This window comes from Leptonychotes weddellii, chromosome 2 (genome assembly GCF_054177405.1).
Source record: "Leptonychotes weddellii isolate Sample4059 chromosome 2, ASM5417740v2, whole genome shotgun sequence".
Classification (NCBI taxonomy): Eukaryota; Metazoa; Chordata; class Mammalia; order Carnivora; family Phocidae; genus Leptonychotes; species Leptonychotes weddellii.
Genome location: NC_138370.1, coordinates 137,472,569 through 137,496,055, shown reverse-complemented (window position 1 = coordinate 137,496,055; position 23,487 = coordinate 137,472,569). Strand labels below are relative to the sequence as shown.

The following is a 23,487-nucleotide window of genomic DNA, read 5'->3' as shown; positions in this document are numbered from 1 at the left end:
AGGGCTAGGGGGCAACTCTTCTGTTGTTTGTTTATGAAAGAAATCAAGAAAGGGACCGGGGCTCGTCTCTTCTTTGACCTAAGGGCAAGAGTGAGGGGCCAGGCGGATTAGGTGCGGCTCCCCCTAGGCGCGCCCACGGCCCAGCCAGGGCCCAGAGCAACCCCCTTCGCCAAGGGGCGGGGCGCGCCGGACGGCCACGCGCGCGGGCGGCGGAGTGGGCGTGTCCCGCGGGCGCGCGCGGGCGGTGGAGGGGGCGTGTCCCGCGGGCGGCGGCGGCGGCGGCGGCGGCGGCGGCGCGGGCTGGGTACGCGGCGCAGCCTCCTGTGCTGGAATGTGCGGCTCCCGCGAGCTCGCGGCGCAGCAGCAGAGCAAGCGCCGCCGAGGCCCCGGGCCACAAACCCCGGCGGCGGCGGCGGCGGCGGCCGGGACGGCGGGGCGAGAGCCGGCGGCCTGAGCACTCTCTGCACTCCCACTCCTGGGCCTTCGCGGGCCTCGACGTCCCCAGCGCCCAACTTTTCCATCCTCCCCCACCCCTCCCCCCGAAACTCCAGCAACAAAGAAAAGTAGTCGGAGAAGGAGCGGCGACGCCGTGTCTCCCGCCCCTCCTCGCCTAGGAAGGCCGGTAAGCGCGGCGCAGGACTGGGGGCTCGGTCGGGGTGGGGGAGGGCCGGCCGGGCGGCGGCGGCAGTGGCAGGGGGAGGGCGCGGAAGGACGCGGAGCGAGGCGCTGTCCAGGGCTGATTTGCAGATACTGTGGCTCCGGCGGCGGCCGCAGCGCGGGGCGGAGGCGGGCGGCCGAGCGGGATCGGGTTACACCGGCGCGGCCCGGGGGCTGGGCCGGGGGCGTCCTTGGGGAGCGGCTTGGAGCCAGGACCCCCTCCCCAGTCGAGGTCGGGCCGCCGCCTCCGCGCGGGCCCGGGCGCCCTTCGAGTCGGGTCCTGAGGAGCGGAGCTGCTTGTGGCCCTGGTCCTGAAACTTCCTCCCCGTCCTCCTGCTCCCAGATCCCGCCGCAGCCCCTCGTCGGCCCGCGGCCCTCGCGTCCCCCTCCCTCTCCGGCCTCTCCCTGTCGCCGGAAGGCGCCGTTGAGTGCGGCCGGGCGGGTTGAGTCAGCCCCGCGGCCCGGGCGGTTCCTCCAATGGGGCTGGACAGCGATTTCTGCTCTCGGGCCGCCCCGCCGCCGCGGCCCTCCGCACCCGGCCACCTCGGCGCCCTAGCTGGCGGGGCCCGGGCGCGCGTCTCGCGGGGCGCCGTGGGGGAGTGAGTTCGCAAACTTCCGGGGCGCGGGGGAGGCGGCCGGCGCGCGTGGGGGCCCCCTCCGGCGCTAGGGGCCCGACGCCTCCGGAGGGCGCCCGCGGAGCCTCCCGGGCCCTCTGCGGAGGGTGAGCCCAGGGGCCGTGAGAGGAGCCGGGACGCCGGCAACGCGGTAACTTTCCTTCCTCTTCCCAGACTCGGGCCCGCGGACCGGGGAGGGGGCAGCCCCGAATGGGGAAGACTTGGTCTGGCCCAACGGCGCCCCGAGTTTGCCCACCTTGCTTTTTCTTAGTGCTGGGGAACTCAGGAAAAGCTTCAGGACGAGTGTTGGGGCAACTCCCGCGAGTTGGTGTGGAAATGTGTGCAGTGAGCGGGCCCAGCCGAGAGGAAGCGAGAGCGCCCGAGTTTGCAAAGAGCTGCTTTGTGTTTGGTATTTTGAGAAAATGGCCGAATGCCTATTTCAGTCAGGAATGCCGCCGCCGAGGCAGGCGCTGGTGGCAGCCGCACATAGGAATTCGTGCAACACGTTGGGTTTCGGGCTGTGCATAGACGGCCTTCCTGACAAACCTGAAAATTCCTTTAGGGACGGTAGTTAGGGTTGGGGGGTATTAGAAAAGTCGATGTTTGGGTAAATTGCCGAGTAGCCTGGGCTGTTAAGCCCGGGGACAGCTATGGCCCTCAGTTTGTTTTCTGTGATGGCATTTGATTCCAACTTTTGGTACATTATAACTCAGTCGGTTTGTGTTTATGCACCTGGGTGAAACGGACTGCTTTTTGTGTTTGGGGTTTGATTTGATTTTTTGAGTGCTTGCCACTTATTTTGCTTTTTCTAATTTGCAAGACAGCGCTCAGTTTGAGAATAGCACCATTTAGATTGGAAAGTAACGTGCTTAAGGCGACTTTAAAAGCCCAACATGTTTTCAAGAAGGTGATCTTGTAATGGCTTCCACTAAGCAAGTAGGCCAAGTCAAGCACAATGCAAGAAAGTTGCTGATTGTCGGGTTAAGTTGTACGATTATTAGCGGTTTTGAAAATTTCTTTATTTTCATTTGTGAAGTTTTGAATACACGAAGCTTCCTTTTTTTACAGAAAAGGTCCGATTTTTTTTTTCTTTTAAACAGGTCGGGTCATTAAAAAAAAATAATAAACTGGTACTTTTTCACAGTAGTTTATTCTTCTGGAGTTGAGTTCATATGAAATTCAGTTCAGTTGACCAATTACTGCGGGCTTCTACTTTCCAGACATGTTTGTACGTAACAAATGCACAGTATGGTTTTGGAGTTCTCCATTTTCTGACCAGTAAACTGTTGAAGGGGGGAATTGGGAGAACAGCAATTTACTATTAATGTGTTGAATCGAAAAATAATTTTAATTAACATTAAAAATGAAGTTACTTTTTTTCCCACCAAAAAAATTAAAAGTGCTTGAGGAAAGGCATGCCAGTGGTAGGCCTAGTTGATGGATGAGTTATGTCATAGAATTGATAGAATTTTTTGTAGGGATAATAGAAATTTTTTTGGTGAGTGCAGTGAAGAAAATCTGGTAGTACAAAAATATTTCAAAGCTTAATTTTAGCAATTAACAAAGCTCATTGAATTTAAAGATTATATTTGAAAAGAATTTTTTAGGTTATGAAGAATTACAGCACTGTTTTGGATGTTGTGTTTAAACTGGTACTTTTTGCATTTTTTGTCTTATTTTGAATTCAGAATACAGTCATGGCCACCCAGGTAATGGGGCAGTCTTCTGGAGGAGGAGGCCTGTTCACGGGCAGTGGCAACATTGGCATGGCCTTGCCTAACGACATGTATGACTTGCATGACCTCTCCAAAGCTGAATTGGCTGCGCCTCAGCTTATCATGTTGGCAAATGTGGCCTTAACTGGGGAAGTAAGTGGCAGCTGCTGTGATTACCTGGTTGGTGAAGAAAGACAGATGGCAGAATTGATGCCTGTTGGAGATAACAACTTTTCAGATAGTGATGGAGAAGGACTTGAGGAGTCCCCTGAAATAAAAGGTGAACCCAGTGGACTGGAAAACATGGAACTGGAAAGTTTGGAACTCAGTGTTGTAGAACCACAGCCTGTGTTTGAGGTCTCAGCTGCTGCCCCAGAAATTTACAGCTCCAGTAAAGATCTTCCCCCTGAGACACCTGGAGCAGAGGACAAATGCAAGAACTTGAAGAGCAAACCTTTTCGCTGTAAGCCATGCCAGTATGAAGCCGAATCTGAAGAACAGTTTGTGCATCACATCAGAGTTCATAGTGCCAAGAAATTTTTTGTGGAAGAAAGTGCAGAGAAGCAAGCAAAAGCCAGAGAATCTGGGTCTTCCACTGCAGAGGAGGGAGATTTCTCCAAGGGCCCCATTCGCTGTGACCGCTGTGGCTATAATACCAATCGATACGATCACTATACTGCTCACCTGAAACACCACACCAGAGCTGGGGATAATGAGCGAGTCTACAAGTGTATCATTTGCACATACACCACAGTAAGCGAATATCACTGGAGGAAACACTTGAGAAACCATTTTCCAAGGAAAGTATACACATGTGGAAAATGCAACTATTTTTCAGACAGAAAAAATAATTATGTTCAACATGTTCGAACTCATACAGGTAAGAGTACCTTGAGTCCCTAAGTTCAGCTCACTTTTGATAGTTAATTCAGTAGGCAGTTAAAGTAGTACTGAAGAAAGGGGATTCTGGGGTCAAGTTCTGGTCCCATTATTTGCCGTCTTTGTGACCTTGGATAAGTCGTTTAACCTCTTTGTGCTTCAGTTTCTCTCTCCATGGGGGTAATACCTATATGGGATTGGAGGATAAGTGAAGAACACTTATTTCAAAGAATGGCCAAGACAAATATTATCCATGTTCTTGTTAAAATTTGTATTCTAACAACTTGGGATAGATATTTAGCTAAATTGGACTACCTTTTTTTTTTTTTTTTTTGGAAGATGTATTTAGTTGATAGTGACTACATCTAAGATGCAGTATAGTTTCCCAAAGGAATTGAGGACTTAGGCAAAAAGGAAAACTCAATGATTAACCTTTGCATAGATCCATTTCACAGAAGCCTTAAACTTTTAAAAAAATTTGTCTTGGTATTGAGTTCCTAAGTGGAACAACTTAACCTTGTCTCCGAAACATAGAAATGTGAAAAGTTAGTTTTTAAAAGATTGGTGGGATTACCACACTTGAAATCATTTTCCTGAGAAAGCAAACACGTGGAAAACGCAGCTATTTTTCAGACAAAAAATAATGTCCTTCAGCATGTTTGAACACATACAGGTAAGAGAATGTTTCTAGTATGTACGTATACTCTATCAAAAAAATGGATGCTTCTCTCTCTCCCACTCCCCCGCTTGTGTTCCCTCTCTCGCTGTGTCTCTCTCTGTCAAATAAATAAATAAAATCTTTAAAAAAAAAAAAATGGAACAATGTTAAAAATATGAAAAATTTCAAACATCTCAAATACCAACATGTACCCATTACCTATATTCATTAGTTAATGATATTTTATCACATTTGGCAATTTTTTTGGTAAATATCAGCTTTATTGAGATATAGTCTATTACCACAGAATTCATCTGCTTAAAGTTAAGATTCACTGGTTTTGGTATATTCACAAAGGTTGTGTAACTGTCACCACAATCAGTTTTTAGGACATCTTCAACCCAAAAAGAAACCCTATTAGTGGTTGCTCCCCATTTCTCCTCAGCACCCCTTAATCATTCAGTTTTTTTATTTTAAGTAAGCTTTAGGCCCATTATGGGGCTAGAACTCACGACCCTGAGACCCAAGAGTTGCATGCACCACTGAACTGACTGAGCCAGCCAGGAGCCCCAAGGAGTCTGATTTTTTAAGGAAATGTTTGCAACTTATTGGTAGTTTTCTCACGTTACATTTTTCTGCTAAGAATTGGTATCTTTGAGGACTGATTAGTGGTCTGAACAAAATGGTTAGGGTAATCTAGTACAGTAGTCTGGATCACAAGTAAAAAGGGGTTGTAGGATGCTGTTTGCATAAGATCCCTTTTGCAAGCGTTGTCACTCTGTAGGACTGAACCCCACCGGTAAAGTAGGGCACCGTGGGGAGGGCAATCAGTAGTGCTTTACTGACGTGATAGACTTAATAAAACTTGCAGGTGAAATTCAATTACAAGAAAGATGTTAGGGCACCTGGGTGGCTCAGTCAGTTGAGCCCCTGACTTGATTTCAGCTCAGGTCACAATCTCTGCTGGTGGGATCAAGCCCTGCTTGGGCAGAGTCCGTTTGTCCCTCTCCCTCTGTCCTCCTGTTCCCCCCCACCCCCTTCGTGTGGGCGTGCGTGCATGCGCGCTCTCTCTCAAACTCAGAAAAAAAAAGAGGAAGAAAAGATGTCTGCAGCAAGATTTCTAAGCTCCAGGAGAATGCTCCAGTATTATATATATATATATGGCTTTAAAATCTAGTCAAGTAAAAAAGTTTGTAAATCCTTTGGAATTTGTTGTAATCTGTGATTGTCTCCATGCTTTGAAACCATTTTAGTTTCAAAAGTCTAGAAGTTCAAACACTACAAAATTACATGGCATAGGAAGTCAAGTTACTTGGAAATCCTACCCCATTAATCACTTAATAGTTTGAATTAAACAGACTAAACTAACCTCATGTATAATATCTTAAAATAAATCCTAGCCACTATATATACTTAAGCCATAATTACTTCATATTCATTTAACAGTTCTTTGAAAACCTTGGGGATTAGTTTAGATTGGCTGTGATCTGTAGAGCTTTCAGGTAGTAGCCATGGCATAACTTTTATCTGTACACTTCGATGAATTGTTTTAATTAATTAAGTATAATAGATGACTTTTACAAATATATGTACTCATAACCACCATGCAAGTCAACATAGAGAATATGACCAGCACCCCAGTGCTTTTGTCTTAATACATTTTGATTTTTTTTGTCAGTTGTATTTTGATAATTCATGTTTCCCAAAACTAAAAATGTTTTCAACTGTAAATCTAAATTTGTCAACTTAAGAGTATTTCTAGAACCAAAAAGAAAATGGAGAGAACTAGAAAACCTTTTTAGTATTTTGTGTGTATTTCCAATTTTTTTTTTTTTTTTTTGTATTTCCAATTTTCTTATGTAAAGTGTTTTCATTTTGTTTTGTTTTAAACAAGATCTCTTGGGGTGCCTGGGTGGCTCAGTCGGTGAAACCTCTGACTCGACTCTCAATTTGGGCTCAGGTCATGATCTCAGGGTCCTGGAATGGAGCCCTGCATAGATGCTCCGTGCTCGGAGGGGGAGTCTGCTTCTCTCCCATTTCCTCTACCCCTACCCCTGCTTGCAAGTGCGTGTGTTCTTACTCTCTCTAAAATAAATAAGTCTTTAAAAAACAAACACACACACACACCACAGTGGGGGAAAAAAACTAAGAACTCTTGGCCATTTAAAAATTTTTTTGTAGAGTGATTTATTTTATTTTTATTTTTTTTAGAGTTTATTTTAATTGCAGTTTAGGTGACTGATTTTTAATGGGTATATTTTTTATGCGTTAACTGTACCATCCATAAGTTTTTCTCCCCATTAATTTAAGGTTGATATTTTCACAGTAAGCTAACATGGGTTGTATGTATCTCATTTCACATTTTAGTCCCCCCCCCCTCCCCAGTTTAGTGTTAAACTTGTGTGGTCTTAATACTTTTTGAAAATAATTTTTTTCTTCCTAATGTTATCTTTGTCATTTTTTATTTTTGGTAAGCTTTTTAAAACAATTTGGTAGTGCATACATTGGGAGGATAATATTTGAATGTTGTAAATTCTGAGTATCTCTGGTGATAAATACATGGTTCTGAAAATTGTGTTTATAGAAACATAAATTCATTTAATGCTGAAGAGTAGAGATAAGTAATAGAATCACTTCTCATTTAAGTACCCTAGTTTTCACATTCACTTAATGGGTTTCTTCTGTTCTTTGAGTGGCCAGTGTTGGGTACTTCTGTGCTAATCTGCAGAACAATCTATTGAGGAACTAAGTTATAATAGCCCACGTTTACTGAGAGGAAACCCTGAAGTGATGTGTCCAAGGTCATACATATACAACTAAGGGTCAAAGTTCAGTTCTCTTTTTATGGGTAATTACCATGGTGTTGGGCTGAGGATTACTTTCATTTGAGTCTTCAATCAAAAGATTTTTAATTTTGTGAGTTTGATATTTAACCAGTTCACAAATTCTGGGCACCTGGGTGGCTCAGTTGGTTAAGCGTCTGCCTTTGGCCCAGGTCATGATCCCAGGTTCATGGGATCGGTTCCCTGCTCAGCAGAGTCGGCTTCTCCCTCTCCCTCTGTCCCTCCCCCTGCTTGTTCCCTCCCTCTCTCTCTCTCTCAAATAAAAAAAAAAAATCTTTAAAAAAAAAAAAAGTTCACAAATTCTAAAGGATGACATTTTTGCCACTATGTGTGACTGAAAATTCACTAAGTTTTCTAGAGTATTTATGCCTGTTTTGTAGAATTGCACAGATAGAAGCAATCTTTTATAAAGAATCCTTTATGTTTATCTATAATGGTATTTGATTTTTCTTCCATTAACTTTTCTTTCTGTGACAGCTTAATTGAGATACATTTTACATACCATACAATTCACTGTGGATTGGCTCATTCTAGACATTTCACATAAATAGAATCATACAGTAATATATGGTCCTTTGTGACTGCCTTCTTTCACTTAGCATAATGTTTTCAAGGTTCCTCCATGTCCTATGTACAGTACTTGTTTTCCTTTTGTTGCCAAAAATAATCTCTTGTAGGGATATAGCACATTTTGTTTATCCATTCATCAGAATATTTGGATTGTTTTCCATTTTTTTGGCTATTGTGAATAATTCTTTGAACATTCGTATGCAAGTTTGTGTGAACACATGTTTTTATTTCTCTTGGATATATACAGTTGACCCTTGAACAATGCGGGGATTAGGGGTGGTCGAAATCTGCACATACCTTTTGACTCCTCCAAAACTTAATCACTAATAGCCTACTGTTGACCAGATGCCTTACCAATAACATAACTGATTAACACATTTTATATGTTGTATGTATTATATACTGTATTCTTTTTTTTTTTAAGATTTTATTTATTTGACAGAGACACAGTGAGAGAGGGAACAGAAGCAGAGGGAGAAGCAGGCCCCCCGCCAAGCAGGGAGCCCGATGTGGGGCTCAATCCTAGGACCCTGGGATCATGACCTGAACCGAAGGCAGACGCTTAACGACTGAGCCACCCAGGCGCCCCTATATACTGTATTCTTAAGCTAGAAAAAAGAAAATGAAGAAAATCCATGAGGGGGCACCTTGGGTGGCTCAGTCGGTTAAGCATCTGACTTGATTTCGGTAGAGGTTCTGATCTCAGGCCCAAGGGTTTTGCACTCTGCCGGGAGGCTGCTTGGCATTCTCTCCCTCTGCCCTGCTCATTCTCGCTTTCAAATAAATAAATAAATGTTTTTAAAAGAAGAAAAAAATCTATGAGGAAGAGAAAATAAATTTACAGAACTGTATTGTGTTTATTGAAAAAAAAAAAGCAAAAAAGCATGTGTAAAGGGACCTACACAGTTGAAACCCATGTTGTTCAAGGGTCAACTGTTCATACCTAGGAGTGGAATTGCTAGGCCATGTGGTAACTATGTTTAGTCATTTGAGGAACTGCTAAACTATTGTCCAAAGTGGCTGCACGATTTTACAGTTTCACATTGTATGAGTGTTCCGATTTTTCCATATTCTCACCAGTACTCTTTAACATCTGTCCTTTTGATTATAGCCATCCTCATGGATGTGAAGTCTTCATCTCATTGTGGTTTTGATATGCATTTCCGTCATGGGTAAAGATATTGTGAATCTTTTCATGTGCTTATCTGTCACTTACATGTATATTTATAGGAATACATTCAACATTTTTTAAGCTAAAATTCTTCCAGGTTGAAGTAGGAATTCTTTTGGTGTGACCTATTTATAGCTAATCTGTAGCTACCAACTAATAACAGCTGTACAGTTACTAGGAACACATTTCCTACTCATTACAGTATTCTTCCTCTTTTTTCACTTTGTTTTTTCTTTTCCTTGTCCATTTTACTAGACACATCTGTTACTATAACTTACTGTATAGGCAAAATAATAACTGGTATTTATTGAGGGCTTTACTATGTGCCAGGCACAATGTCAAATGTTCTGTATTACCTTAAACTTAAATTCTCACAATTCTAGGAAGTGAAGGTGCTTTTACTTTTACTGAGGAAACTTGCCCAAGGTTGTAATTATTATCTTGTGGCCAAAGACAGATGAAAACAAATTACAAATTGTCAAGCTTTTTTTTTAATAGCCAAGCTTTTTTAAAAAAACCTGTTTTGTGGTTGACAAACCATACCCAAAAAATATACATTTCCTGCCATTATTATCCTCTCATCTTCAGTTGCTGTCAGTCCTAATGGCTTTATGAGCATCATTTGCCTTAACCAGTACTGATCTATTTCATGAAAGGGCTATTACTTGAAATTTTTGGCTTAAGCATCCCCACTCAAGTTTTCTTGCTTTTAAGCTAACAATTTCAAATGATAGATTTATCCTTCACAAGAATAAAAAATTCCAAGTGACAGCATGAGAAAATTTGGGTAGATTTTTTTCCTAAGGGTAATTCTAATTAAAAAAGAAAAAAAGGATGCTCCTTGATAACTTATCAAGATAATTATTTAGTTCTTAATATTTAATGTGATAGTATGTAGCATTACTGTGAAAATTAAAAGGGCTATGAGAATTCAGAAAGCCAGTGATCTTTTTTTTTTTTTTTAAAGATTTTATTTATTTATTTGACAGAGAGATAGCGAGAGCAGGAACACAAGCAGGGGGAGTGGGAGAGGGAGAAGCGGGCTTCCTGCCGAGCAGGGAGCCCGATGTGGGACTCGATCCCAGGACCCTGGGATCATGACCTGAGCCGAAGGCAGACGCTTAACAACTGAGCCACCCAGGCTCCCACCAGTGATCTTTTTTGTCAGCAAAGCTGAAATGTAGTTACGTGAATTCTGAATTAAATCATTTACATGTCTAACACCTGATAAAAAATTGACCATTTTGCCAGGAATAGGAAAAGAATCCTTATCAAAAAATGCTCAGTACTGAGTATTATGTATATTGTTAGTGAGAATTGTATTTCCCTTATTTTATCATAATTAAACCCTAATCATTATATTTTTGCAGGGGAACGCCCATATAAATGTGAACTTTGTCCTTACTCAAGTTCTCAGAAGACTCATCTAACTAGACATATGCGTACTCATTCAGGTTGGTAAGAAATGGTAACCCTTCTATGATTTTTAGTAAACAATACTTATCAGTATAAGGAAGTTCTTCTAGACCTGGAACTGGGTCATTATTTATGATTTATTTATTTATTTAAAAATCAATTTGTGATTTATTTTTAACATAATTTAGAAGTTAGAGTTAAAAATCAGTGTCGTATTCATGTGGCGCTGTATCTAAATGTAGGCTCTTAATGAGGAATCCATAGGTGGAACTCTTGAAACTGAATATAAATGTATGCATGCACTGTTTCTGGGTGGAAGGTCCATAATTTTCATCAGATCTTAAAGTTCTGTGACTAATAAAACTTGAAATGCTGTTATAGACCAACACTGGTTTGTACGTTTTGAGCAACCCCTTACCTTCTCACCCTCTCCCCGCCTCCCAACACAATATAACACCAAGTTTCATAGTGTTGGTTTCCAGGTTACAGAGATTCCTTCTTAACTTCTCAGGTCCTGAAATGTGGGTTTGTCCTCTTTTGAGAGCTGATAGGGCTTCTGTGGACTGATTTACAAAAGCCAAACTTTAAAGAATAATAGATAATCCAGGATCTCAATTTATTAACCTATAATAGATAAAATGCAGGGCTAGAAATGCACTCCAGTGAGTGAAATAATTGTGATCATTAGCCAGAATTGGTCCCCATTATCAAGGTAGGTAGATGGCAGAGTTAAAAAGTAAATAATAGCATAGGTGGTCTTGAAAGGAGAATTCATTTTGGCTACAATTGACACTTGACCCTTGGTGAACCACCACAACTGATCAGAATACTCTCCTTACAAATTTGGAATATATACTCCTGTAGGGAAACTATGGCAAAATCTTGGTGTTAACAGAAGTCTATGTAGACTCATCTATCTTACGTTAATTAATTGCCTGAAATTTGTGTAGTCTGCTTGTGTATCCACTAGCCATGTGGTTATTAAGCTTGTGAAATGTAATTTGAAAAGTATAAAATACATAGCAGAATTCAAACAACATAAATAAAAGCACGTAGAATACCTATTTTGGGGTGCCTGGCTGGCTCAGTTGGAGGAGCATGTGATTCTTGATCTCGGGGTCATGAGTTAGAGCCCCATTTTGGGGGTAGAGATGACTTAAATAAAACTTCAAATTTTTTTTTAAAGTATTGATTACATGTTGACATGACATTAGTTATATTGGGTTAAATAAGTAGTAAAATTTAATTTTACCTGTTTTTACCTTTGTAAATGTGACTACCAGAAAATTTAAAATTACATACATTGCTTTCATTTTATTTCTATTGGATATCACTGTTTTGAGTCAGTGATTGAGTAACATTTGATTATAGTACAGATTCTGATTTGAGCAGCTATGAAGGGGTCACATAATATGTTTGCTAGCTTTTCTTCACCCTAAAGCTTGTCATTTTAATATACTTTGAGTGTTCTTTCTAAATCTCCTAAGCTATTGAGTTGAGTCACTTAACCAGAAACCTGAGTTTATTGCTTAGGTACTTCCTGGTTTCATTTTCTGAGGGTAATTTGGATGCTCTCTCAGGCTTTGTTGAGGGTAGGCATCGTGTTCTATTGATAGTTGTGTTCTAGTCCTTAAAACATTTAAGAGTTTTATGTGAGTTAACTAATTTTAGTCCTTTATAACTAACTATCCAATAATGTATAAGTTCTATTGCTGTCCCCATTTTACCAATGGGGAAACTAAACTAGGCATTGAAGAAATGTGGCCATTTTTCCTGTAGAATGTCCCCCTTTCTGAATTTGTCTTACTTGCTTTCTTACGGTGTCATTTGGTTTTTCCTCTGTCCCTGTGCCTTGTATTACTTGTACACTGGAAATTAAATATGAATGCTTGAATTCTACTTAATGTGTCCCATTTGAAGTCCTGTCTGGTTGACCCACTATTAGTGTTGCTGGGTTACTGGATTAGAATGATGACATACTTGTATCTTTTTCATTGAATGGGTAATACTTTTGTCACTGTTTAAGTGTCTGTGGTGTTTTACACCAGTCAGTAACTTCTGCTTGAATAATTTTGTGTTTGCTAACTGTTGTCTTTTGAATCTCTTTGCTGTATTAAAAGATGATATTCAGTACTGTTACAGTACAGCAGGTATTTTAAAAGTCTCTAAATGAGTAGTAGCTACTATTTTTAAAGATTTTCTTTTTCTTTTTTTTCTAAAGATTTTATTTATTTATTTGAGAGAGCGAGAATGAGAGAGAGAGAGAGAGCACATGAGAGGGGGGAACGGTCAGAAGGAGAAGCAGACTCCCTGCTGAGCAGGGAGCCCAATGCGGGACTCATCCCGGGACTCCAGGATCATGACCAGAGCCGAAGGCAGTTGCTTAACCAACTGAGCCACCCAGGCGCCCCATAAAGATTTTATTTTTTTAAATAATCTCTACACCCAGTGTGGGTCTTAAACTCACAACCCCAAGATCAAGAGTCACATGCCCTATTGACTGAACCAGCCAGGCACCCCAATAGTAGCTACTATTTATTATATGCCAGGTACTGAGAAATTGGGATTTGTTATCTCTAATCTTAGTAGTCCTTAAATACTTAATCCTAGTTTATGGATTAGGACACAGATTTAGGATAAATGCTTTTATTGTGGTTAATTGTCATTCCTTTAAATCAGAAGAGCTGGGATTTAGCTTAAACTCACCCCTCCAATTTTCAGTTATCAGCATGGTTAAAACAAAATTATGGCTCAGAAAGTGGCTCAAGAAGCTATAGCATAGGGCACCTGGGTGGCTCAGTTGGTTAAGCGACTGCCTTTGGCTCAGGTCATGATCCTGGAGTCCCGGGATCGAGTCCCACATTGGGCTCCCTGCTTGGCAGGGAGTCTGCTTCTCCCTCTGACCCTCCTTCCTCTCATGCTCTCTCTCATTCTCTCTCTTGCAAATAGATAAAATCTTAAAAAAAAAAAAAAAATTAAAAAAAAAAAAAGAAGCTATAGCATAACGAAATTGGAACCACAGAGTATGGAGAGAGCAGAGACATGTCTTTTATTGGGTGCCAATAGTTTGAGTTGCAAACAGGAAGCAAACATGGTTAGTTTGTTTTGTGTATGAGTGTGCAATTACTTACAGAAGATCTTATGTTTTAATACTTTTAATTGAAGTTACTGATAGCACTTGTAAGTAAAGTGAGGCTAAATTAGGTTAAATTGGATCAGTGAGGCTAAATTAGGTCAAATTGGATCGGTAGTCTTTGAATGGGTTGCATGGAGTGAATATCTTGGGTGCCTTCTCTGTGGTCTGGAGTCTGATCTTTAAGGTCCCCAGGGGCTTGTTTGTTCCTGGTTCATGTGAGTGTATTTTAGAGAAGAAAAGTATGTGCTCATTCTCTTATTTTTGGAAGAGATTAGGCTCTGTGGAGTTGATACATTTTAGCTTAACTGACAGATTCGTTTATAAAGCAAAACGACAATGGTTATTTACTTAGAGCATTTCCAACCATAGGGTGGGTTTTTTTTAGGCCAAATTAGGAAGGGATCAGAATGTTGATGAGGTGAAAAATTGACACCCTAAACTCATCTAACCTTATGTGGTGTTATTCTCCATTTTATTGGTGTTTCTCCCTAATGGTATTAAAGTATCCTTCACCTGGCTGACATTATCCACAGCTCTCCCTTTCTTATTCTCAATGGAGATGCTACCATTTCATCCTGGATGAAATATTTTGTTCTAGATGAAATACATCCAGTTTGTATTTGCTGTTAATGATAATATTTTATATAATGGCTAGTTCCCCATTCTGCTTGCATAGGAATTCATTTTGAATATTTTTCCACAATGAGTGTAATGGATGCTTTTGTTAAAGGAGATTAACAACTTGCCAAGTTCTGCCTCATTTATTACTCTTTTTAAGATGGAAAAGTATTTTTTTCAACCCTAAGTTTATTTTCCTTTCACCAAGTATTTGATAATTATTATGGAGGCACAATTTTAATGGCTGGGCTTATTTGTTTTTTTTTTTTTAAAGATTTTATTTATTTATTTGAGAGAGAGAGAATGAGAGAGAGCACATGAGAGGGGGGAGGGTCAGAGGGAGAAGCAGACTCCCTGCCAAGCAGGGAGCCTGATGCGGGACTCGATCCCGGGACTCCAGGATCATGACCTGAGCCAAAGGCAGTCGCTTAACCAACTGAGCCACCCAGGCGCCCCGGCTGGGCTTATTTGAAAGACGTTATGGTTTGAGAGTCTTCATGAATTCTAGAATAAGTTTTCTTCCCTGTGTCTTTGCTATTTTATTTCTCATTTTAGTATGTCATGTCAAATTGAATTTACTATGCAGTTTGGGCTTTTTTTGTTCAGTAAACGTTTTTATTGAAGTATAGTTGATACACAATGTTACATTAGTTTCAGGTGTATAGAATAAATTTTTAAACAGTATTCTATTGAGGTTCAATTTACACACATGAAAATGCATACACGTATCTGAAGCACACAGGTCAGTGACTTCACATGGTTTCTCCTGTTTGACTGCCCCCTAGAGGAAGACCTGAAACATTTTTACACCCTCAGAAAAGTTCCCTCCTTACCCTTTCCAGTCTACCCCCAACTGAGAATCTGACTTCTATCAAAAAGAGTATTATGACATTCTTCTGTAAGATGTTTTTGACATTCATCCCATGCTGCTTTATAAGAACTTTGTGGTTTTTTGCTAAGTAGTAATCAATTGTATGCCCCATTAAACTTTAAAAAGTCCCCTTGCTGTTCTTTCTGCATTCTTCTTGATAAAAACATGTAAAGTGTGTAAAAATCTTTGCTCTTTTGAATTTGCTATATACGTTTAAGTTAATTTGGGAAGAATAAAATAGACATCTGACATGTTTATAAAGATGAAAAACAAATACTAGAATTGGAAAAGAATTAAAATCTGATAAAAGGCAAAAAATATATATTTAACTAGATACTAATAACCTGTATAGTTTTAATGCCTAGATCTAATACACAAGATTTAAAGGCAAGAAAATAAAATTGAGGGGGGGAAATGAATGGAGCACGTAAATTTTGCCATCAAAATTTAAATAGATTTTTATGAATTCCCATTCTCTGACCATTTCATAGGTGGAGGCTTGCACTTTGATTGATGCTTGCTGTGTAAATACCCGCATTTATTAGGGGTTATACAATGGCAATATTTCCATTGTAATTCTTTTATTAGCACAAATATTTTCTTAAAGAGATAAACTTCATTCATCAGCTACTTGTTTACTCAGAGGTAGGGTTTAAAATGGAAAGGCAAAATGAATCTTGCCTTTTGTTTACCCATACTAAAAGTACCTGTTCCAAAAGTGATGATTTATAGGGAATGTATATGGACTGCTTGGCTCTCTGTTCCATGCTAAGTGCTTTATATGGATTAAATTATTTATACCTCATAACACATAAAAGTATTTTTACAGGTAAAGAAATTGAGCCTTAGAGAGTTTTCAGTACCTTACTCAGGATCTCACATTGAGTTGGAGAAGAGCCCATATTTGATCCCCCAGATAGTTCTTAATCATTATGCCACCTATTTTTTCCCCATTCTGTGTCTATATATGTTAAGCAAATGTTTGTCTCCACTGAGGTAATTCACTAGAGAAGACAAGATAGAGGCATTACTCTATTTGTGAATCTGTTAGTAGTCTAACGTGGAAAAGAGTTGTCCAGTTAGCTACATAACCAATCTAACCAATCTGATACACCTGAATAAGTTGTTTCTGCGATTATTTTATCATCAGACATTTTCTAATCATGTAAAGCTTACCATGGTTTTACTTAATGTCTGAGACATTTGCTTTATGAAAAAATTAGATTTGATATGAATTTGAGAATGTTTCAGAGATGAATTTTCATAAATGTCAATTTCCATTTTTCTACTATGCATTCCATTGGACCAGTGGGGTATGGATACCATTTGGTAATATTTACTAGAGTGTGATCTAGATGGGTATGTATTCAGGTAGAATGCGTTAATTTTGTACCTTTAATTTGGGGGTGGAGGTGGTTTTGGTTTTGTATGTACCTATGATCTGTGATCATGACTTTGTTCGATTATTTTACATACCATATCTATTTGTATGCCCTTTCTTATCTATGTTGTTTCTATACCCATTTGTTAAAAGAAGGTAGGGAAAAATCAAAAAGTTTCTGGCTTTGCTATATTTTTGCTTTAAAATAGCAATTCTGGCATTGGACGAGTTTTTCTGAGTGAAGCTGACTCTACTCCTGCTAGGATGGACAAAAGGGTTAAATTTAAAGAAAAGGCCTTTTGTTCCCTGAGGCTAAAACTTTTACAACTTCTGCATCTAAGGTCTGAGAGTATAACCTGGAGTGTAAGATATTTCTTTTGAAGTCTCAAGATTTATCTTAAAAATGTATGGGAATTACATATTCTACTCCATTGTCATTTGTTTTAACTAAACATAAAACATTTAAAATTATCTTTTCTCAAAAAAATAATAAAATAAAATTATTTTTTCTCTTTGAGTGCCCTTGCCCCAAAATTCACATCTAGAGCCCAACCAACTTTGCCAGTAATTGTCGTGTACTTCTTGATGATTCATTGTTCTCTTACAGTGTTTGAGAGCTCTAGCTTGATGAACTTTTTAGGAGAGGATGGTTAAATGAGGTCATTGTTCCTCCATTTGGTATGAGAGTCATTGTCAAGGGGTAGAGAAAAGATCTACAAATAAATATGGTAAATGTAAAGTGCATGATACAGTCTTTTCAATGAATAGCTTGTGTGTGTGTTTGTTTTAACATATCCAGTTCCTTATATTTTAATATAAGCTTGATTTCATTTCTTAATCTATGTTCTCTCTAACATCTCTTGTTTACCTTCAGGTGAGAAGCCATTTAAATGTGATCAGTGCAGTTACGTGGCCTCTAATCAACATGAAGTAACCCGCCATGCAAGACAGGTTCATAATGGGCCTAAACCTCTTAACTGTCCACATTGTGACTACAAAACAGCAGATAGAAGTAACTTCAAAAAACATGTAGAGCTACATGTTAATCCACGGCAGTTCAATTGCCCTGTATGCGACTATGCAGCTTCCAAGAAGTGTAATCTGCAGTATCACTTCAAATCCAAGCATCCTACTTGTCCTAATAAAACAATGGATGTCTCAAAAGTGAAACTAAAGAAAACCAAAAAGCGAGAGGCTGACCTGCCTGATAACAATATTACCAATGAAAAAAAAGAAACAGAACAGACAAAAATAAAGGGGGATGTGGCTGGAAAGAAGAATGAGAGGTCTGTAAAAGTGGAGAAAAAAGATAATGTTTCAAAAGAGAAAAAGTCTTGTAGTAATGCTTCAACTCAAGTGACTACCAGAACTCGCAAATCCGCAATGGAAACTAAAGAAATGGATGTGCATACAGGAAATAATTCAGAAACAACCTGTAAAACCAAGAAAAGCAAAAGGAGGATGGAAGCTGAAGCCCATTCCTTAAAAGATCCTGTTAATGATGAGGAACCTATGACAAAAAAGAAAAAGAAGGCAGAAAGCAAATCCAAAAATAGTCAGGAAGTGCCAAAAGCTGATAGCAAAGTAGAGGAGACTAAAAAGCAAAATACTTGCACGAAAAAAAGTACAAAGAAGAAAAGTCTGAAAAATAAGTCAAGTAAAAAAGGCAGCAAGCCTGCTCAAAAGGAGCCTGCTCAGAAGGGGCCTGTTCAGATGGAGCCTTCTCCTCCCAGGGGGCCTGGTCAAATGGAGCCTTCTCCTTCCAAGGGGCCTTCTCAGATGGAGCCCTCTCCTTCCAAGGGGCCTTCTCAGATGGAGCCCTCTTCTTCCAAGGGGCCTTCTCAGATGGAGCCCTCTCCTTCCAAGGGGCCTTCTCAGATGGAGCCTTCCCCTTCCAAGGGGCCTTCTCATTTGGAGCCTTCTCCCAGGGGGCCTGCTCAGATGGAGCCGCCCCCTGCCATGGAGTCTGCTCAGATGGATGTTGGTCAGATGGAGCCTCCTCCTCCAATGGAGTCTGCTCAGATAGGGCCTGCTCAGACAGAGCCACCTCCTCCCATGGGGCCCGCTCAGCTGGAGGTTGATCAGATGGAGCCTCCTCCTCCCACAGAGCCTCCTCTTCACATGGAACCAAGTCCCAAAAAGTCTCCTCGAAAAGATAAAAAGGAAAAGTCCAACACGCAGAGTGAAATGGCACGGAAGGAGCAAGTCCTTATTGAAGTTGGCTTAGTGCCTGTCAAAGATAGCCAACTTCTGAAGGAAAGTGCAGGTGCACAGGATCTCTCACCACCATCAACACCACCGCCAAAGGAAAACTTAAAAGAAGAGGAGTCAAAAGACCAAAAATTATTCACTGAAGGCGAAGGAAGCAAAGAAGCCCCTCTTCAAAAAGTAGAAGAGGCAGAGAAGAGTCTAGCTGGTCTTGCTGCTATTATCAAGGAATCTGCCAATATTTCATCCTCTGAACAAAACTTGACTATGCCAGAGGGTGAAATTTTAGATGTTAAGTGTCAGGCTGACACTGTGCTTTGTGAAATGGAAATGGATACTGATGAGAACAAAACAGAGAATCCCCCTGGCAAAGACCCAGCAGTTGAAGAACCAGTTTCACCAGTGCTGCTTCCCCTACCAATAGAAAACCACGAAGCAGTGTCCAAAACTGCTGTGACATCACCTCCTGTCATTGTAGCAGTAAATGAGTCTCAGGAAATGGATGAAGATGAAGGCATCCACAGTCATGATGGAAGTGATCTAAGTGACAACATGTCAGAGGGTAGTGATGACTCTGGATTGAATGGGGCCCGGCCAGTTCCACAAGAAACCAACAGGAAAAATGCAAAGGAAGCCTTGGCAGTCAAAGTGGCTGAGGGAGATTTTGTTTGTATCTTCTGTGATCGCTCTTTTAGAAAGGAAAAAGATTACAGCAAGCACCTCAATCGCCATTTGGTTAATGTATACTTCCTTGAAAAAGCAGCTAAAGGGCAGGAGTAATTAAACTTAGGATAAGGCTTCAGTTCTTAGTTTATAAGATCTATTACATTTAATATTCATTTATAGTTGTAGACAACCTTTTATTTTTTAAATTGCTTTAATTAGTGTCCGATGTTGATTTTTAAGTGGCACTCTTTTCCTTAGGACTCTATACCTATTGATGGATAAATTTTAGCAAATCCAAGGAAGTTAGTGTACTAAACCAGCAGACACCTAAATCTGTTAGCTTATACATTTAATTGAAATGAGAAGGCCAAGGTGGTATTGTAGCATTCTGTTGCTTTGTCTGGCTGTAACTTGTCACTTTTCTTGCCATGTCTGTCTTCTTGTTTCACATTAGTTTTTTTCTTAGTTCTTTGTTTAGTTCTATAAAAATTGGCATACTTAAATAGCAAATTACTTGAAGAATTTGCCTGCTTTATATAAAGTTAGCACTTTAAAATTTTTTTAGAGATGAGAAGAGACATTTAAATTGAAGAAAAATTCTCCCAACAGTGGACATTGTATCAGTCCAGGTATTTACTTCCTGAGTTTTGATCAATATTTCTTATTTGTTTATGTTAATCGTCATTATGATTTTGGTGTGGTTTTTTTTGTTTTGTTTTTTCGTGGTTTTTTTTGGTGCTTTAATGGCTTAAGATGTTGCACATTGTTGTTTTTTTTTTTTAACCTATGCAGTTCAATTTTTTTCTAGAAATAGTATTTGTTGAACAGTAACACTTTATACATATATATGCATGTTTATTTTGTCCTCTTTGGAGGGATGCTTTTTAGTCTTGTTTGCAAAAGGGCAGTTTTCTTTTTCCTTTGCTGCAATTGTCTTTTTTGCAGAATATTATTAGTGTTTGCAAATTTGTGAGCAAATGAAACATGCAGGTTCAATCCATTGATTCTGAATTTCACATCTTATATCTATGCCGAATCTGTATTTCACATAAGTTATTTATTTTAAAAGGATATAGTGAGTTCACAGCTCTCATTTTGAACTTTACAATAAATAAACCACTAGGCTCTATATTAAATGGGTTTTTATCTCAGATACCAACCATAAGTAAAAATTTTTGGCTTGTTTTAGTATAACTACTTCCTAGATGTACAGTGTTAAGTCATATATATGTTTGAGGAAGACCTTTTTCCATAGATGGTTGGTGTCCATATGGCTACTCAGCTGAATAACGAACTGTAAGTGATATTTGGAAACTGCAAACCTGGAATTAGGAGACATAATTACTCCTTCAAGTTATACAGAATTATCAGTTGTGAGATTCCAAAGCCATAGCAATTTTACAGCAAACTAGGTTGAGAGAGGTAGTATGAGGGCTGGTAGACCAGCTGCTACTTACTTTCTATGAATACAATGAAAAAGGCAGGTGAAACTTAAGTACAGTCCAGATTTTAAAAAATCACACTTTCTCAGGGATCTCCACAAACTAGTGGGTGTCCTGGCTGTCCCTGTGACAGCCTCTTTCTACAGGTGAGGCCTCAAATGAATTGCAGCTATCCTGGTGTTCCTGTGGGGGCACTTTGTATTAAGAAAGAGTGTACTTCTAAAACTTTCTTGGTAGGTACTTTGGCCAGTTGCCAAAGAATATGAAAGAATCCAACGGGATTTTCCTTGCTGATAGCAGTTAATTCATTTCAGTCAAAGTATGATCCCAGTAGGGAATCTTGGACAATTCTGATCCTCCCATGTTCTGTTCTGAAATAACCACTTTATATTTCATTTATTTTCTTTTATCTGGTGATCTCTTTGAGGCAGGTATCAGAGTTTGGCAATGCAACATGAAAGATTAGGAAAAGCATTGATGAAGTGTGGGTGGAAAACTTGTTAAAAATCTGAGAGTGAAGTTTGAGTTAAAAGACATTTGAACTTGGAATTGACTGGGAGGCCAAAGATTTAAAGAAGAGAAGATTCTCTCAAGACATGAGGAGTAAGTTGTGTGTTAATGGTGTATGTTTTGTGTGCATGAATGGGAATTTATAAATGATGTTGAATTCTAGATGAATTCACGGCTCCGACAATCATTGTCAACAGAAGATCAAGCTGCAAATATTTATGTTTTAAAACTTAAATTATAAAGCTAGTTAAATCTTTCTAACAACTAGTTTTAATGTTCATGGGTACATTTTATGTAAGTTACCTTTTACATTCTATATGAAAACACTCATGTTAAGTACAGATTGGAGATTGGGAATCAGTTTGGGGAAGAGGTTTTGTGGATTCTTTCATGCTACAAAAGAAAAAAATTAGACTTCTGGGGAATTGGACTAATTTTCTTAATCTAGTTTTAAGACTAGAATGCTAAAAACAAAATATGAAGGAAATTAAAACCCCTTATTATTAAATTGATCTGTGAAAACATTGTTACTGGAAATTGAGTGGGACTTGAGGCCTTTCTTCCAGAAAACAAGGACTTGATTTTCAGGCCTATATTAGGTTCTGAACCTTAATGCCATGTATTGTACTTGTTAAAAATTGTTTCAATGAAAAATATATTAGTAATTTGAACTTCTGGTTTAGTTGGGAGTTCTTCCATTTGAAAAATGTGATATTTGCATGGAACTGTTTGAATCTTTGTTTTCTCAGTTTCCCCTCCACTGGATAGAATTGAAACTAGAATTTTCCCTTTTGTTAAAGGAATAAAAAGTGAATATGTTATTTGTAAATTGATGTTTAGTAACTAGAGATAAACTTGAAATACTAGAATACATTATAAGCCTAATCCTAGGTAGTCTTATGAAAATGTATCTCTTTTATCTTCTGAACCTATATTCACATTGGTTTTCAAGATATCTTAAGTTATATTTTTTCCTCTTTTCAGAGCTGCTTCTTTGGGGCTACTTTTTTTTATTGAGGTGTAATTCATAAGGGGCTACATTTCTGATAAGCCTTCTTATAACTATGGCTGGATGTTTTGTTCTAGTCTTCCAAGAAGGGCCATTTTATTTTTTAGAGTTACTTCTAAAGTCATGTGGTCTTTAACTTTGGGGACTATTTTGCATATAAGTGCTAATGCAAATAAATTTAAACCCAAGTAGACCTCATCACATGTCACCCCATGAATGTTGACAATGGAAGGAATACCTTGCCTGTAGTATAATAACAGTTCTGGACTGAAAAGCTGGGGAAGAAACTTAATATTGCATAAACCAGAAAAACACTTAGTGTGTGCAGTTTCCTTGTTGACCTCAGCAGATGAACTGATCTGATAGTGTTAATTCAGATTCAGTAAATTATCTGAATCTTGGTTTGTGTAGACTTGCAATCTACATGCAATTTTAACTAAATCAGATAGCTTTTACATTTTCACTTGTGTACATAGGCTCTCCCCACCCTTTTCAACATCCATTAGTTAATTGATCTTTGTAAACTGGCATTGAAACATTACAACAATGTTTTGTTGCACCAATTTTATAAACTTTTACAGTGCAATACGTGTTATTTTTCCGAGACAAACCAAAGGTTAATATCTCAAGGTTCTTGCTGCCTGCTTTAGCAGCATTTGATGGGAGGATCTTTTATATACATTTGTAATAGATGAAAAATAAAGCAGATTGCAAATCCTTTTTTTTTTTTTTTTTTTTTAAAGCTTAAACCATGTACCAAGTCTTTGGTCCAAATTGTGTAGGATAAGTTAAACTTAAATTGCATTCTATTAACCAGTATGAGTGTATTTCTGTAAGCATAGTTATGTTGAAATAAAGTTTTAAAAAGCATTTTATGCCTTTGTTTATTATTGGTACGTCAAGTATCAAACCAAATTTATTTTGCTAGAATTGCAAGTATATTAATTCTAAAAGTATTATGTCTGATAACCCATGGTAGGTAGAAAGGTCATGGCAATCTCTTGTTTGGGGTAACAGTCCAGGGGGTAGTACTCCAGAGCGTATCTTCCCATACTGTACTTTTCTGGGAGATGGAGGTCAGGGAGAAACAACCTGAAGACAGTTCATAGCATGCTTTACATAG

At 39.4% G+C, this 23,487-nt stretch overlaps 1 protein-coding gene across 2 annotated transcripts; it reads left to right on the top strand.

Moving 5' to 3' along the window:
• Positions 1 to 295: 295 nt before the first annotated feature.
• REST (RE1 silencing transcription factor) lies at positions 296 to 23,234 on the top strand. 2 transcript variants are annotated; one of them, XM_081812332.1, is made up of 4 exons: positions 296 to 622; positions 2,960 to 3,866; positions 10,478 to 10,561; positions 17,404 to 23,234. In XM_081812332.1, the coding sequence occupies exons 2-4, from the start codon at positions 2,969 to 2,971 to the stop codon at positions 19,515 to 19,517; spliced, it is 3,096 nt and encodes a 1,031-aa protein (XP_081668458.1). In that variant the 5' UTR covers positions 296 to 622; positions 2,960 to 2,968; the 3' UTR covers positions 19,518 to 23,234. The 2 variants fall into 2 exon arrangements, with proteins under 2 accessions (XP_081668458.1, XP_081668459.1); XM_081812333.1 differs by lacking the exon at positions 296 to 622 and adding an exon at positions 1,102 to 1,422.
• The last annotated feature ends 253 nt before the right edge of the window (positions 23,235 to 23,487 follow it).

Bases quoted from the DNA above. Each gene is read 5' to 3' on its own strand.
- REST (XM_081812332.1), top strand. From the start codon at position 2,969: ATGGCCACCCAGGTAATGGGGCAGTCTTCTGGAGGAGGAGGCCTGTTC. The intron at 3,867-10,477 runs GTAAGAGTACCT...ATATTTTTGCAG, and splicing joins ACATGTTCGAACTCATACAG to GGGAACGCCCATATAAATGT. The intron at 10,562-17,403 runs GTTGGTAAGAAA...GTTTACCTTCAG, and splicing joins ACATATGCGTACTCATTCAG to GTGAGAAGCCATTTAAATGT.